This window comes from Aptenodytes forsteri, unplaced genomic scaffold (genome assembly GCF_000699145.1).
Source record: "Aptenodytes forsteri isolate BGI_AS27 unplaced genomic scaffold, ASM69914v1 Scaffold265, whole genome shotgun sequence".
Classification (NCBI taxonomy): domain Eukaryota; kingdom Metazoa; phylum Chordata; class Aves; order Sphenisciformes; family Spheniscidae; genus Aptenodytes; species Aptenodytes forsteri.
In genome coordinates this window covers 841669-854520 of record NW_008796175.1, presented here as the reverse complement: position 1 = coordinate 854520, position 12852 = coordinate 841669, and the positions used below count along the sequence as shown (strand labels likewise).

The 12852-nt window shown below is 46.5% G+C and overlaps 1 protein-coding gene across 1 annotated transcript in view; it reads right to left on the bottom strand.

Moving 5' to 3' along the window:
* GPC3 (glypican 3) overlaps window positions 1-11027 on the bottom strand; it is a 119002-nt gene extending 107975 nt beyond the window's left edge. Inside the window, exon 1 of the mRNA XM_019474191.1 lies at window positions 10862-11027. Coding sequence (XP_019329736.1) covers window positions 10862-10970 — 109 coding nt within the window. The 5' untranslated portion in view covers window positions 10971-11027. The remainder of the gene's footprint in view (window positions 1-10861) is intronic.
* Between the last annotated feature and the right edge of the window lie 1825 nt (window positions 11028-12852).

The following is a 12852-nucleotide window of genomic DNA, read 5'->3' as shown; positions in this document are numbered from 1 at the left end:
ACCCCAGGGGGGGTGGGGAGTGGGCGAACGGCTGTGCGGTGTTTAAACCACAACACCCAAGTACACATTCAGATGATTTTTTTTTCCCCAATTAAGGTATTTTTAAAATATTAGCAGATTAAATATGCAGTGCTTCCTACATTTCATCTGTCATAGAAGATGCATTGGTTCATAGATGCATTACTTCATGGAAATGCCTTTGCTTTCACACAATGAGAGTTTTGACTCGCCTCCTGTGCGGCGCCGACTGCCACATGCAAACCCAGTTGTCCGACTCTGACCTGCCAGTGTTACATGGGACACATGGGCCCAATCCAGCATCACATCAAAACCATGCCGAGAAAGCCAGCCAGTGTGCACACTGCAGCAATTACAGAGTCAATCTAACCACTGCTAAATCTAGCATCGAAAGTTTAGCTCATTGCATAAATATACCCTGAAGTATTTTCCTGTGCCTTTTTAGCATAAGATCTGCGCATGCCAAGGTGTCACCATCCTGGCAACGTCACTTCCAGGCACTACAGCAGAGGCAAGGGTGGGGGAAAAAAGTAATTTCATCACATTGGTCACCAATTTCTATTTTGTGGCAGTTTTGAACAAATCTACAATGCAAAGCAGAACTGAAAACATTCTCAGGCATGCTACAACCAACTCGTAATTCATTGTGGGCTGACAGGAATTGGTTTTGACTCCAGCCCTCCACCCACGCACCACTAGCAGCAGCACATAGGTTGCACGGGAGCAGCAATCAGCTGCAGTGTCATTGAGACTTTTGGATCAAGATTAAGAGCAAAAATATTTTCCCTTTGTGAGAAGAAAAACCTGTTAGGCCTATGTTTATCAGAAAGCCAGAAGGGTTTAATCTTCTTATTGGCTTTTAAGAAGAAGAAAAAAAAAACCACCACAAAGAAGGCAACAGAACCAGACAGTAACTATTGCATTGCTATTTTCAGCTGGGGAGAGCATTGCCAGCCCCGGGCACTAGTGAGACAAATGCCACCCCTTCCCAAACATTAATAAGAGCTGGGGTTCTTTCCAATCTCCTGGTAGGATCTGTCTCCGAGATGCACTTGGGTCACATTCGTCTGCAGCCAAGATGCAAGAGCTTTAATTTCAAAAGCAAAGCTTCTCATACACCCACATGACTCCCACACCCAGGACCTCGCGGCCCATACTGATGTTTCATCCCAAAAAGTGCTCCAGTTGGCAATACCACAGAGGGACAGCTGGAGGGTACAGCCAGGGTGCCACGTTACTTAGCCAAGCCTGCCACATGGTAAATCGTAGCTTTCAAATTCCATGTAGCCCAACCCAGCTGTATGCAAGGGAGACAGCAGAGACTCTCCTATCGCTTTGGCTCTGTTGCAAGACCTTAATCAGCAACCAGGTTCAACGTGCCCTAGCTGCTGGTCACCAGCCTGTTCCTGCCACCATGCAATGCCACGCTCGCCCCTTCGCTTTGCTGTGGGACCCAACCCTGCAGCAGGGAAAAACGGGGAGTTTAAGAGTGTCCTGGAAGCCACAGCAAGAGCTTTGGTCAATCTTTGGGAAGCACCAGGCCACCCAGAGGCTGCAGCCGAGCCCCCACAAACCCCAGAAACTCAGCCATGCCAAAACCTCCCGGGTTCCCAGCAGCTTGTATAATCAAGTTTACAGAAAGAGGACCTGCAGTGCGCCTTTAGCAACCTAAAAATGAGGCATTTCTTCCCCATTAGGCAAGTCTTCTCCCACACACACATGCCCTCAGGGCTTTCTCCCTGTCGGAGCTTTTCCAGCACTGTTGATGTCAGGCAAGTTACCCGTTGATGCAAGGAGGCTTCCTTTCACCCCTGTCACAGCTGACTTGGGTGGAGAAACTGCATCACAGGCCCATCAAACCAGCTACATGGTGAAAATAGGGCTGGAGACTCTTCCAGCAACCCCAAAACTCAGCATATTTGCAGGGGACAGGACATGGGTCCTCTCCTGCTGTGCTGAGGGATGGCCACTATGCAACAACATGACCATCCTCCAACACCCACAGAGCTCCTGAAGCTATTTCATTTTGAGAGGAAGATGAGATGTTTTAAACACAGCTCAGTTCACTACTCTTGTAAATAAACACTATGTAGGCACCACCCTTGCTGCCTGAACCCATAAAGCTACCAAGGCCCTTCAGAGAAAAGCAGACCTTTCGGCACACTCTGCTTGGTGGAGCAGAGAACGGACCACCACAGGGACACCACCTCTCTGAGGCGCACCAAGTATCCACCGACAACCCATAAAGCAACAGAAGATCCAAGAAGCTGCCAAAACAAAACCTATCTCAGAGAAACAGTGTCCATGCAGCAAGCAACGAGGTCACCCTGAAGCAACGTCCAACACAGCATGCAACAAGGTCACCCCAGAGCAAAGGTGCTGCATCTCGCAATACAGACACCTCCACTCCGAGGGCTGCAAGTAGACGCAGCACCAGGTACGGCATCCCAGTGTAACTGGATGAAAGGGGTTTTCCAGGTAACACCTGCCCTAGGCACATCGGTCTGAACTGGACGCAGTCCAGCCTGCATCCCCTTCACAGCAGCAGGAGGAAAACCTAAACCCGAACGTTTAGATACTGTTGCCACAGAAACAAAACACAGGGAAGATCCCACATCCCTCAGCATCTCTCCACCACTCATGCGAGACGTCTGCTTTATTTTCTAATGAGCAGTACATACCACGAGTCTGCCACGCTCGCTTCTTTGCTGCTCTTGATATCAGAAAGAATGCGGAAAGGCGTGCCTCTTCTGGGCTGAAGGAATAAAGCTAATTTCAAACTACTGCAGTTGAGTAGTGAAAAATGAGACCAAGACACTCCCATGATTTCAGAACATTTTAAGGATAAAGCCCAAAGCTTGAAAACTGGATTGTCGTTGCCTCCAGCGTGTCCAAAAGTTACACAGGCTTCTACGTGCCAGATAATCTAAGAGGCACTGCCTGCTATACACACTCGTGTAGAAAGCTCTCATCTGCCCTCACTATTTGAGTGGTGTTTTTCACAGATTAATATACTTTCACAGGAAAATGAAAGATTATAAATTGCTAACATTGATTTCACATCAGTGGTGAAGTCAGAGTGAGTAACACACCTGAGGTGACCCAGTCTGCTCGAGGGAACGTGAAACCACAGCGTATTGACAGTTTAATTGGCTCAGCAAGAGTTCATTTCCCTCAGATGAAATGCGCCATTGGCCATTTTATCACTATAGCTTATTGCTGCTTTAAAAGTAAAGTAGATGACAATCTAGCAAAATGTTTTCTCTACAGAGACAGTCCCTGCCTTTATTGCTGGGTGCTGGCTTCTTCCCCCCTTTCCTCCCCAGCAAATGCAAACCAGCTCTTGTTTGCATTTTAAGCACTTTGCACGATGAGAACACCTCTATTTATCCTTTCAGGCCAAGAGATGGAAGATGCTGCCATGCCCATTTCTGTACTGGAATTACAAAGGAAAAAACAAAAAAAAAATTCAATGGCACCAAGCAGCTCTATAAATACCACGTTCAAGGGTAACACGACATTTATATCATCCTACTACAAGGTAGAAAGATGTAATTTGACTGCTTTATAGCATTAGGAGGCAATTTAAGACTGTTAGTACTTGAACTATCAAAAAATGATAACTTGCAGCTCAAAAGGTAATTACAGAAAACAGCCCACTTGTAGAAGCGGGAGACTTGAAGGAACACAGGAGCCCTCGCTCCCTGGTTATCTCACAATTCACGCTCTGACGGGGAACGCAGGCAGAGGATCGTGTTTTGCCAGCACGGGTTCAGAGCAGATGGGACAGAGGCAGCACCACCACACTGCACAACGCAGGGACGTGGAGGAGCTGCAGAAGACACCGCAGGCATCTCAGCAAGGCCATGATGCTCCTGCAGAGACCCAGCTCAGACACCTGCCCATCCAAAAGGTCCACATCTCCTATGGAGGCAGAGCACCACAGACACGAGAGTGCTGCACAAGGGTGCAGCATCTGCCACAGCCCTGCCCAGGGAGCAGCCCCAGGGTGCCCATGGCCAATGCCTCCCTACATCCCTTGGAAGCAGGGGAGCACCATCCCCTTTCATAGCAGAAAAGCAGCGGCAGAGCTGGCAGGGGACAGTACCCCGGCAGCAGAAGGCAGGTCCGCAAGTATCCAGGAATTCCTCCGCACACTTTGAACTGGAGACCCCTAAGCCCTGACACCAAGCACAGTATTTAAAAACTGCTGAAGCAGCATGTAGGCAGTTACAAAAAGCCTGCTATTAACCTCCAAGCCTCATTTCACCGATGAGGGGAAAGGCATCAGCAGTATTTAATTGCAGGGTAAAAACAAAGAGAGGCAGGACACAGGGAAGGGATCTCAACCACACGCAACTCCCCATGGCTGCACCCTTCAAGCCACAGAGACCCCAAAAGCAGGGGCTGGGGGGCCAGGGACATCTCCTACCACACACTTCACTCCTCCACAGACGTGCCAGGGAGTTGCTGCTAGCCCTCTGCAAAAGGCACAATGCAGCTTCTTCCTACAGCAGCCAACCTATGGATACCCAACATGGGGACCCCACAGGGGCCCTCTCTGCATGGAAATGGAGATGGGAGCACGAGAGGCTGTCAGTGTGGGTATTGCAGAGCTCAAACAGGGATGCAGGCAAACAGCAGCAAAAGCCAACAAGCTCCCTCCTGGAAGAAGGCACCCCAAAGGTGCATGCCGAGCTCTCCATCAGCTGTGAGCAAGGGCTGTGCAAAGCTGTCCAAGATGCATCAGGATTTTGGAAGATGAAGGGAATGTGACCACTCTAGTATTGACTGAAGCAGGGGAGAGGAAGCCCCATATCTCAGGCTCAGCGTCACGAGGAGCACAGAGAAGCTCCTCCGGGGAGCAGCCCCATCCAGCACACCCAGAGCCTGGCGAGCCGCATGCCAACACCATGCTGGCATTGAAACTCCAGGCAGCGAGAGGAAGAAACAAAAGCAAAACCAAACATCTTTCAAAGTCTCCCTTCCTGGTAGTGCGCACTGTCATGCAATACTTCCAAACCCATGGTTTATGTGGCTCAGGAGGGCAGTTTCATGCCCTAACTCCTGCATGATGGATTTTACAATTTGTTAAAGAAACTCATCAATCCTCAGCAGTCATTTTTAATGCCCAGAGCCTCCACAAACTCCTGCATTTTGCTGATCCTCCAATTTCAAATCATTTGAAACTGCTGCTACTATTACAGCTCTGTTCCTAAAGCTAAGCATTATAGCACACTCCAGACTTCCAGCTTCGTATGCTAGTGTAATAAACAGATTAACTGTGATTTATGAACAGTAAGTTCTGGTTATTTGAAAGGAAACATCACCTCCCTAGACCAATTCTGACAACCGGAGATCTCATTATGCAGACAGCTCTTTCCACCTACCTGTAATCATCGGTTTAGAACATCGTTACCAACCTGGGAAATGTATCGCCGTAGTTTTCCACTACAAACTTTGTGCATCCAAAGCATCTGGCAGGAACCACTGCCAAAGGCAGAATACCAGCCCGAATTGACCCAGCAAGACAATTCCTATTTTAAATACACATTAATAAAAAAATTAAAACAACAAAACAAGAAGCTTTCAGAGAGGAGAACTGCCACTGTGGAGACAGGTGCATCAGAGAAGGATGCAGCAAGACTTTAGTTGCAGAGGACTAATTAGGAGCAGGAATTATAAGATGACACAGAGATCTATTTGTGGTGCTTATTTACTTGTAAAGTCTAATTAGAGTTTTAATATTCTCTTCCAAAAATGAATTCATTCTTTGAGTCCACTCTAAAATGTCAGCTTAATATTTTACAAGACCACAAGCAAGAGTTCACATTTTCACATGCACTTTTCACAACACACCTGCAGCTATTAAGCTGACCACCCCACTCATATCACATTTGACTACGCTAAGAATCCTTTTTTTACATTTATTCAGTTAACCATAATCACTTTTCTCCTGCATAGAAAAGCTGTGCAAGAAGCCTGGCCAATGATCCAAACCTGCACACTGGTTAGACATCCAAACCCATGCACACACGACAACTGTGGCCCGCTGGTCCCCAGGGCACATCTCCCCTCTGCAGGGCTGGTTCAACTCCAAGACCTCCCAACTCTCAGCACCTCTCACCTCCACTGCTTTACACATTCAGAAATAGTTATTAACTTTTCAAGCTAGAGACTTCTCCCATTTGCCCCACATCGCCTCCTTCCTCCCTCCCCACACTGTAAGCGACAGCAGTCTGCAGAACGGTGAGGTGCTAAAGCCCATCCAAGGCTCCTCCTACTGCCAACACCTGAAAGACCCTCCTGCACTGTCAGACTTAATTGGCTTAAAGACACTGGAGTATTAAACTATTCCAAACGATAAGACACGAGCTCTGCTGGGCAGCGCTGGTATCAGTGGACCCTTCTCGGCGATTAATGTGCAATAGCTCCCACCACACAGCCCATCTCTTCTCACCTAATTGATGCCACATGCATCTTGGATTTACCCATGCAAGGCATAATTACTAAAGATAAAAGTTTTCATATACTTAAACCTCTTTAATAGAATAAAAAGAAATCTCAACTCCCTTACCTTGACTCTAAAGTAGTAACAGCGGCTCGTGAAAAATGAAAAGCCTTGAAGGATTTGGATTAAGAAACTTGGAAAGACAATCGCTGATCTTTTATCTTCCAGACTTCAAGCAGAATCAAGTTCTTCAAAGAAAACCCAATAAAGCCCAGACATTTTCATCATAACAAAATAAATAATTCAGTCATACTTTAGAGGACTCCAGCATTAGGATCGGCTATTTGATATATTTGTGGCTTAGGTGCCTCTAAACTTATTAAAGATAACCTGATAGAAGCTTGCAATGTCAAAACCGCCTTCATTTCTGACAGATATGAATGGATAGTGTAAATAACTATAAATAACCAAAATGGCTGCATTTATGCCTAATGGAAGATTTACAGCCTTCAGAGCCACCTGGTAGGACTAAGAGTTACAGCTCTGCCTTCATCCTATTGCAGCACGCAAGGGGAGATGAATTGGCATCCTCCCCACGCCGCCTGCTCTGCCAGAACCACCGAGGGCTCAGCTCCGGAGGGGAGAAGAAACAGAATTCTCCCACAAATAAGAGAATACCATACACGTACAAGCAGGTTTATCCATGGTCTTCCCAGAAACTACTCTGAAACACGCATCCCAAAAGCCCCTCAAATCTCCATAGCCCCTGCAAGCTCCCCTTAGGTACCCAACAGAGCTCCTTTTGTCTTCCAGCTGCCATTTGCAGAAGGTTAAATGCCGTTGCCTTTGAGAGGGAACAGATCAGGTCTTAATTTAAACCTACAGGCTTTCACCAAGGGGAATTCAACTGCAGCATTCTGGCCAATTTTCCAATGCAGGTAATTGCACTCCTGCCTTCCCACCATCCCTCACATTCCCAACAAAGTCCCAGCAGCTCTGCAGCCCCACAGGAGCTACCTTTCACAAAGCTGAGCTATTCAGATTTAATATTTAGGAAATCAGTAGGATTTGTGAGGGCTTTGTTGTTGTTGTTGTTTTAATAGAAAAAGATTAGGTGGTGGCAGGGCCAGAAATCCCCCACCAAAAAGCCAAGATCTAAAGTCAGGAGAAAGAGAGGGGAGAAAGCAAACTGTAGGCAGGGCTCTCGCTGTTTGCCACAGCAGGTTAGTTGCACTAACTCACCGGTTAGTTTGGATGAGAACCCCAGAGCAATATTAAATGTCACTTGTCAAGAGACATGAGCAAGTTTTGAAGCGATGTGGTTCAGCCTAGCTTCACGGTACAGAACGTAGCTGCCATCGGCTGGGAACCTGAACCGGGAGGTGCACACATGGGCAGATACCAGCACGGATACACCGCATGAAAGTGAAAAAAAACCTGTCCCCAAAGAAATCCTAGAGTAAGATTTAACTGCAGTCAAGGCAGCTGCAATCCATTTTAACAGTGTCAAACACAGCAAGTTTCCAAAGGATTAAATCACTACTTAAATCATCTTCATAATTTCAAAAAATGCCTGTAAGATAAGACCAGGAGCTAATTGTACCATTTAAATTTAGTGAAGGGAGGATTTTTTTGGTTGGGATTTTTCCTTCTTAACTGCAATAAAGAAAAAGCCCAAGGGTCCAAAATTAATAATCTAATAAACTTTGCTAAGTGAACATTGTAACAGATAGGCCTGGATGAGATTTTCTGTAAATGCCAGACAATTTCCCTTGATCTTTATGAGCAGAGATGCTGCTCTAGCTTCAGCAGGAAGAAATCAAATTTGGTGCAAAATAATAACATCTGGGTGAGATTTTGTTATCAAACTAGCAGTCCCTTTAGATGGCAGGCTAAAAATATTAAAGTTAACTCTGAAGGGTTTCACATTTGTGTTTTTAATATGAGTGGTTAGGGTATGTTTCCATACCAACATATTACCCTGCTCTAAAGAGCAGTGCAATTACCCATCCTCAGTGCAGGATGCCCAGCAGTCGCTGGGGTCCGACCCAACGGAAGACACACACGGAGAGCTTTCTCCCTTGCCAGAGCAGGCCGGTGAGAGCTGTCGTTGCTTTGAGCTATCCCACTCCTATGGTCCCAATTCCTGAAGCCACAGGGCATCTGTCCCCAGCTTCGAGCAGAGACACCATATGGAACAGGACCTGCAGGAGATGCTCAGGGACCACAGGGGCTCCAACAGCGGTCACGAGCGCCTCTTCCCTGACCACTCCAGCATCCCCCCTGTAGCTGAACGCAGCCTGCAGAGCCCCAGGCACACCCCTGTGATGGGCATCCTACGCTCCCCAGCTGTGCCAGGGCAGCAGCAAGTTTTCTGGCCTGCAACCAGCTGTCATAGCACATACCTTGGCAACGTGGGAGGAAGCAAACGGCACACTGGTGGGGTTTGATTTGAGACATCACACCCCAGCACCAGATCCCTTACTTAGTGATACCTTGAGACAGAAGCCTGTCCCCTACCATGAGCAGTGCCAAGAAACAAGAAAACAGACCGCCGTATGGTGGGTCCGAGCACAGTTTCTATAGCTGGAACAGCCTCTGGCACTGCAGCCATCAAAATACTCTTAAACAAGCAGCAATCAAAAGATCCACCTATTGAAAAAAAGTGTTCTTCTACAGACTTTGAGACTAAATTTAAAGATAACAAAAGTACATGATTTTCAAAGTCTAATGAATTGCCCTTCCAAGTTCAAAACACTTTATACGAGGTAATTAAAGTGAGCTCCTCAATGGTTCCAGCTAGGAATTCCTCTTCTACAATGGGATTGCAAAAGATCTTTAAAATTAGTCATGATCTTTTTTATAAGCAGAAGTGGTCAGGAATTCTTCAATTAAATGCTTTTCTTCCCCACCACCAAGAAGAATGGCAATTCAGCATTCAGCAACATCAGCTCCAAAACCCCTGCACAGGCAAAGGGCTCTCACGGCCAGGATGGAAATCACAGTTAAAAAAAAAAAAGGAGAAAAAAAATCAGAGCAAGGGATTCAACTTTCTCCAGAAGACACAGAAAGTTCAGAGCTAGAGCACCCGACTCTGCTACGCTATGCACAACCTGGGCGTCACTGGGTGTCATTCCTACACACAATAAGAACTCTAACATTACAATGTTTTTGTCAAACGGTAGGGGAGGAGGTAGGCACTTTGTATTCCAGCCAGGTTATTCACCATTTCTGAAGCTAGTCCACATTTCCAATGCCTAGGAAACCAATCTCTCATTAGTTTTACCCCATTCTGTTTAGCAGAATTGGAACTTAATAGTCACTGCATTAAGAAGCGTTGGAGAAAATATGCTGTTACCTCCTCAGCAATTTATTTGATCTTACGTTGAGAAAGACAACACATTAGACTTCATCAGTCAGTTGTGGACCAGAACAGAGCTTTCCCGTGATCCCACAGGCTTCAGAAGGCTTTGGGTCTTGCTGTTACTGAGGCATGAACAAAAATAAATCAATTATTCTGCAAAAATATCAGCATGAAGGAAAAAACGCTTGATTGCTCATGCCTTCTTTTTTAAATATAGGCAAAAATGCCATTAATACAGAACGATGGAATCTCAATAGGAGAGCACTCAACAAACAAGCAATCATTTCACCGCACATTAACCATGGATGGAATAGCTTTTGCTTGCGTAAAGGCCCTAAAAACACGTTTGCAGATTTAAGTAACACAAACTGGTGTGTATCCACAGCAGAAAACATTTGTCAAAGGCCAGTTTTGCTAAAGAGACAATACATCACATTAACATCAGAAAAAGAAGAGAGCTGCCACCATATAGTGTGGCATCAAGTTATCAAGCACTCAGATATCCCACAGCGAGCACCAGGGACCACACTTGGGAACAAGGCAGCCTCTACCCACCTCCACATGGAATAGCCAGCTTTGTTTTGCGGTGGATAACAGTAATCAATACACACGTTTTAGTCAGATGCTTACCAAGCATTACACTGGGTTTGCAACCAGATCACATTGCTGCAACATGGTTTTTGGGACTGGCAGAATCACACAAGATGGTACTTGCACAGATAGTTTAATTCTTGGAGAAGTGGGTTTTTCATTTATTTTTAAATTTGCACTTGAAGAGGTTTAGTCTTTAAATTTACATTTGCTGTTTCAGCTACAGGAATATTTAGGACAAGCCCTGCAGAGCAGCCATATACCAAACCAGGTGTATTATTTATTGTAAATAAGCATATATAATATATACAAACATATGAAAACAAGCGAACAGAAAGCTTCCAGCCACCTGCACATCTGATTGCCAGGTGCTGAGGAAGAGGAGCAGAAGTCCCTCCTCCTCCCACCGCGTGCCTGGACCACTCCCCAGCGCTCACCTTGGAAGACAGCAGCATTCTGGATGACGAGGAACTTCAGCTCCGTGCTGGCAGACTGCAGGAGCTGCTCCATGTTCAGGCGGGCTGTTGCCTGGTACTTCTCCTCCATCTTCCTCGAGCAGCACGTGGAGCCCTTCGGGATACATACTTGCAGATCAGACCCTGGAGAGAGACACAAGAAGGACAGAAAATTTGCATTAGGAGGTGGAATTGCTGGGAACGGAGAGGAAACCAACTCCATACGTTGGTATCACTGCAACTACTGTTTGGGCAAATTGATGACATCTCTGGAATTTGTCCTGAGCAAGCAGCTCAGGAAGAAGACCGATAAGGCGGAACCAGGATTGCTGAGCGATAGCCCCCAAGAGCTTGCTATGCACACATGCCAGCACGCTGCTTGCTTTAGCTCCCACACACTCCATCCACTGATGTGCTGGTGCTGAGTAGAGCGATACAGAGCATCGCCCTGCTGTCTCCCGCATGCCTACCAGCACACTGGTAAGGAGCTGCAGGCAGCCAGCAGAGATGGAGCAGGGGATGGAAAAAGGAGCCAGGATTTGAAGTTGTGGATTTACAATGAATAGAGCAATGCACGTAGCTCAGCATGCAGGATATGCTTGGAATTTGCATAAAGACTTAAAACAAATAACAACTGCGTTATTTGCCTGTGATCTCCATCCTTTTGTATCCACAGCAATAACAGTAACAACAGGAGGGCACAACAATAATGATTTACTTTTTTTTTTTAGTGCAGACTTCTAAATTGTACATATCTCTTGAGCCCTCCCACCGATTTCGCCATCTCATCCTTCCTCCATCGCAACAGGCAAAGCCCAAAGTTCATCATCTCACTTGTGCAAGCCCCACTGCAGAGGGACAAGTCCCGAGGCACGCACTGAGCACTGCAAAAGGCAAGTGCCCTTGCAGCAGCAGACATGCAACTGCATGGATGCATGGGCAGCACCTCCACCCATTCACCAGAATGGTACAAAAGCCAGGGTACAAAGGCAAGAGGAGCATCGCTTGCTCTGGCATCTCAAGCTGCAACTCAAAGCACTGATCAGTGATCCTAAATTTTTGGTTTTGACATTCCCAAAGCTCTCACTCCTGGAGGTAGGAGACAAGGTTAGCTTTCATTTTCGGAAAAGTGTTGTTAGCTAAAAGGTGATAAATAAAATCTAGAAAATAAAATATTCATCTTTTGGGTTCAGACAACAGGAGAAGATGGAACAGAAGAGCTGGAACTGGCAGCAACAAAAGAAGTCTCATTCTCAATCAACTTTCAGTAGCAAACTGTGGCCCTGCAAACACAAACAGAGCAACAAGCTCATATCAAAGCAACCCCCCTCATCATGCAAGATGTATTCATCTAATCCGATGCTGCTGTTAGAAACTCAAAGGGTAAGCAACAACTCCATTAAAAATGGCTATCCAGGGCCAGACAGCAGCAAGAACCTTCCATTTCAGCATCTGCCACCCGAACTGCAGCGTGCCCCCGTCATGCCAGTGCAGGAGCAGCTCCCCGTTACGCTCGGCACTACCCAGAACCAGGATTAGGAAGCAGTGCCCAAGCCAGCGACCAACAGCCCAGACAGGGCTGAAGGCTCCATGCGCCCCTCAGCCTTCGCTCTGCCTTCCCATTTGCTACAGAGGTTTTTTCCCCTCAATAAAAGCAAGTTTGGTAATTTACATCTTTGCTCTGGAAGGATTACACATCCTTCCAGGTTTCCCTCTCCTCTCCTTCTTAAGAGTCTTTTACCACATGCACTCTCTCACTAATTACTAGAAAGTGTCAAAAGTCACTTTTGTAAGCGTACTCTAGAAGAACAGGATTAATATTCATGCCAGTTCAATGGTGTACCTCCTAAAGAAGAGTCATGCACACTGCGGAGGGAAAAACAGCTGCCAGGGCTCGGGAGCAGCGACAGCAGAAACCCTCCTCCCTGGCACTGCCTGGGAAAAACACAGTGAAACACTTCACCTGCAACATG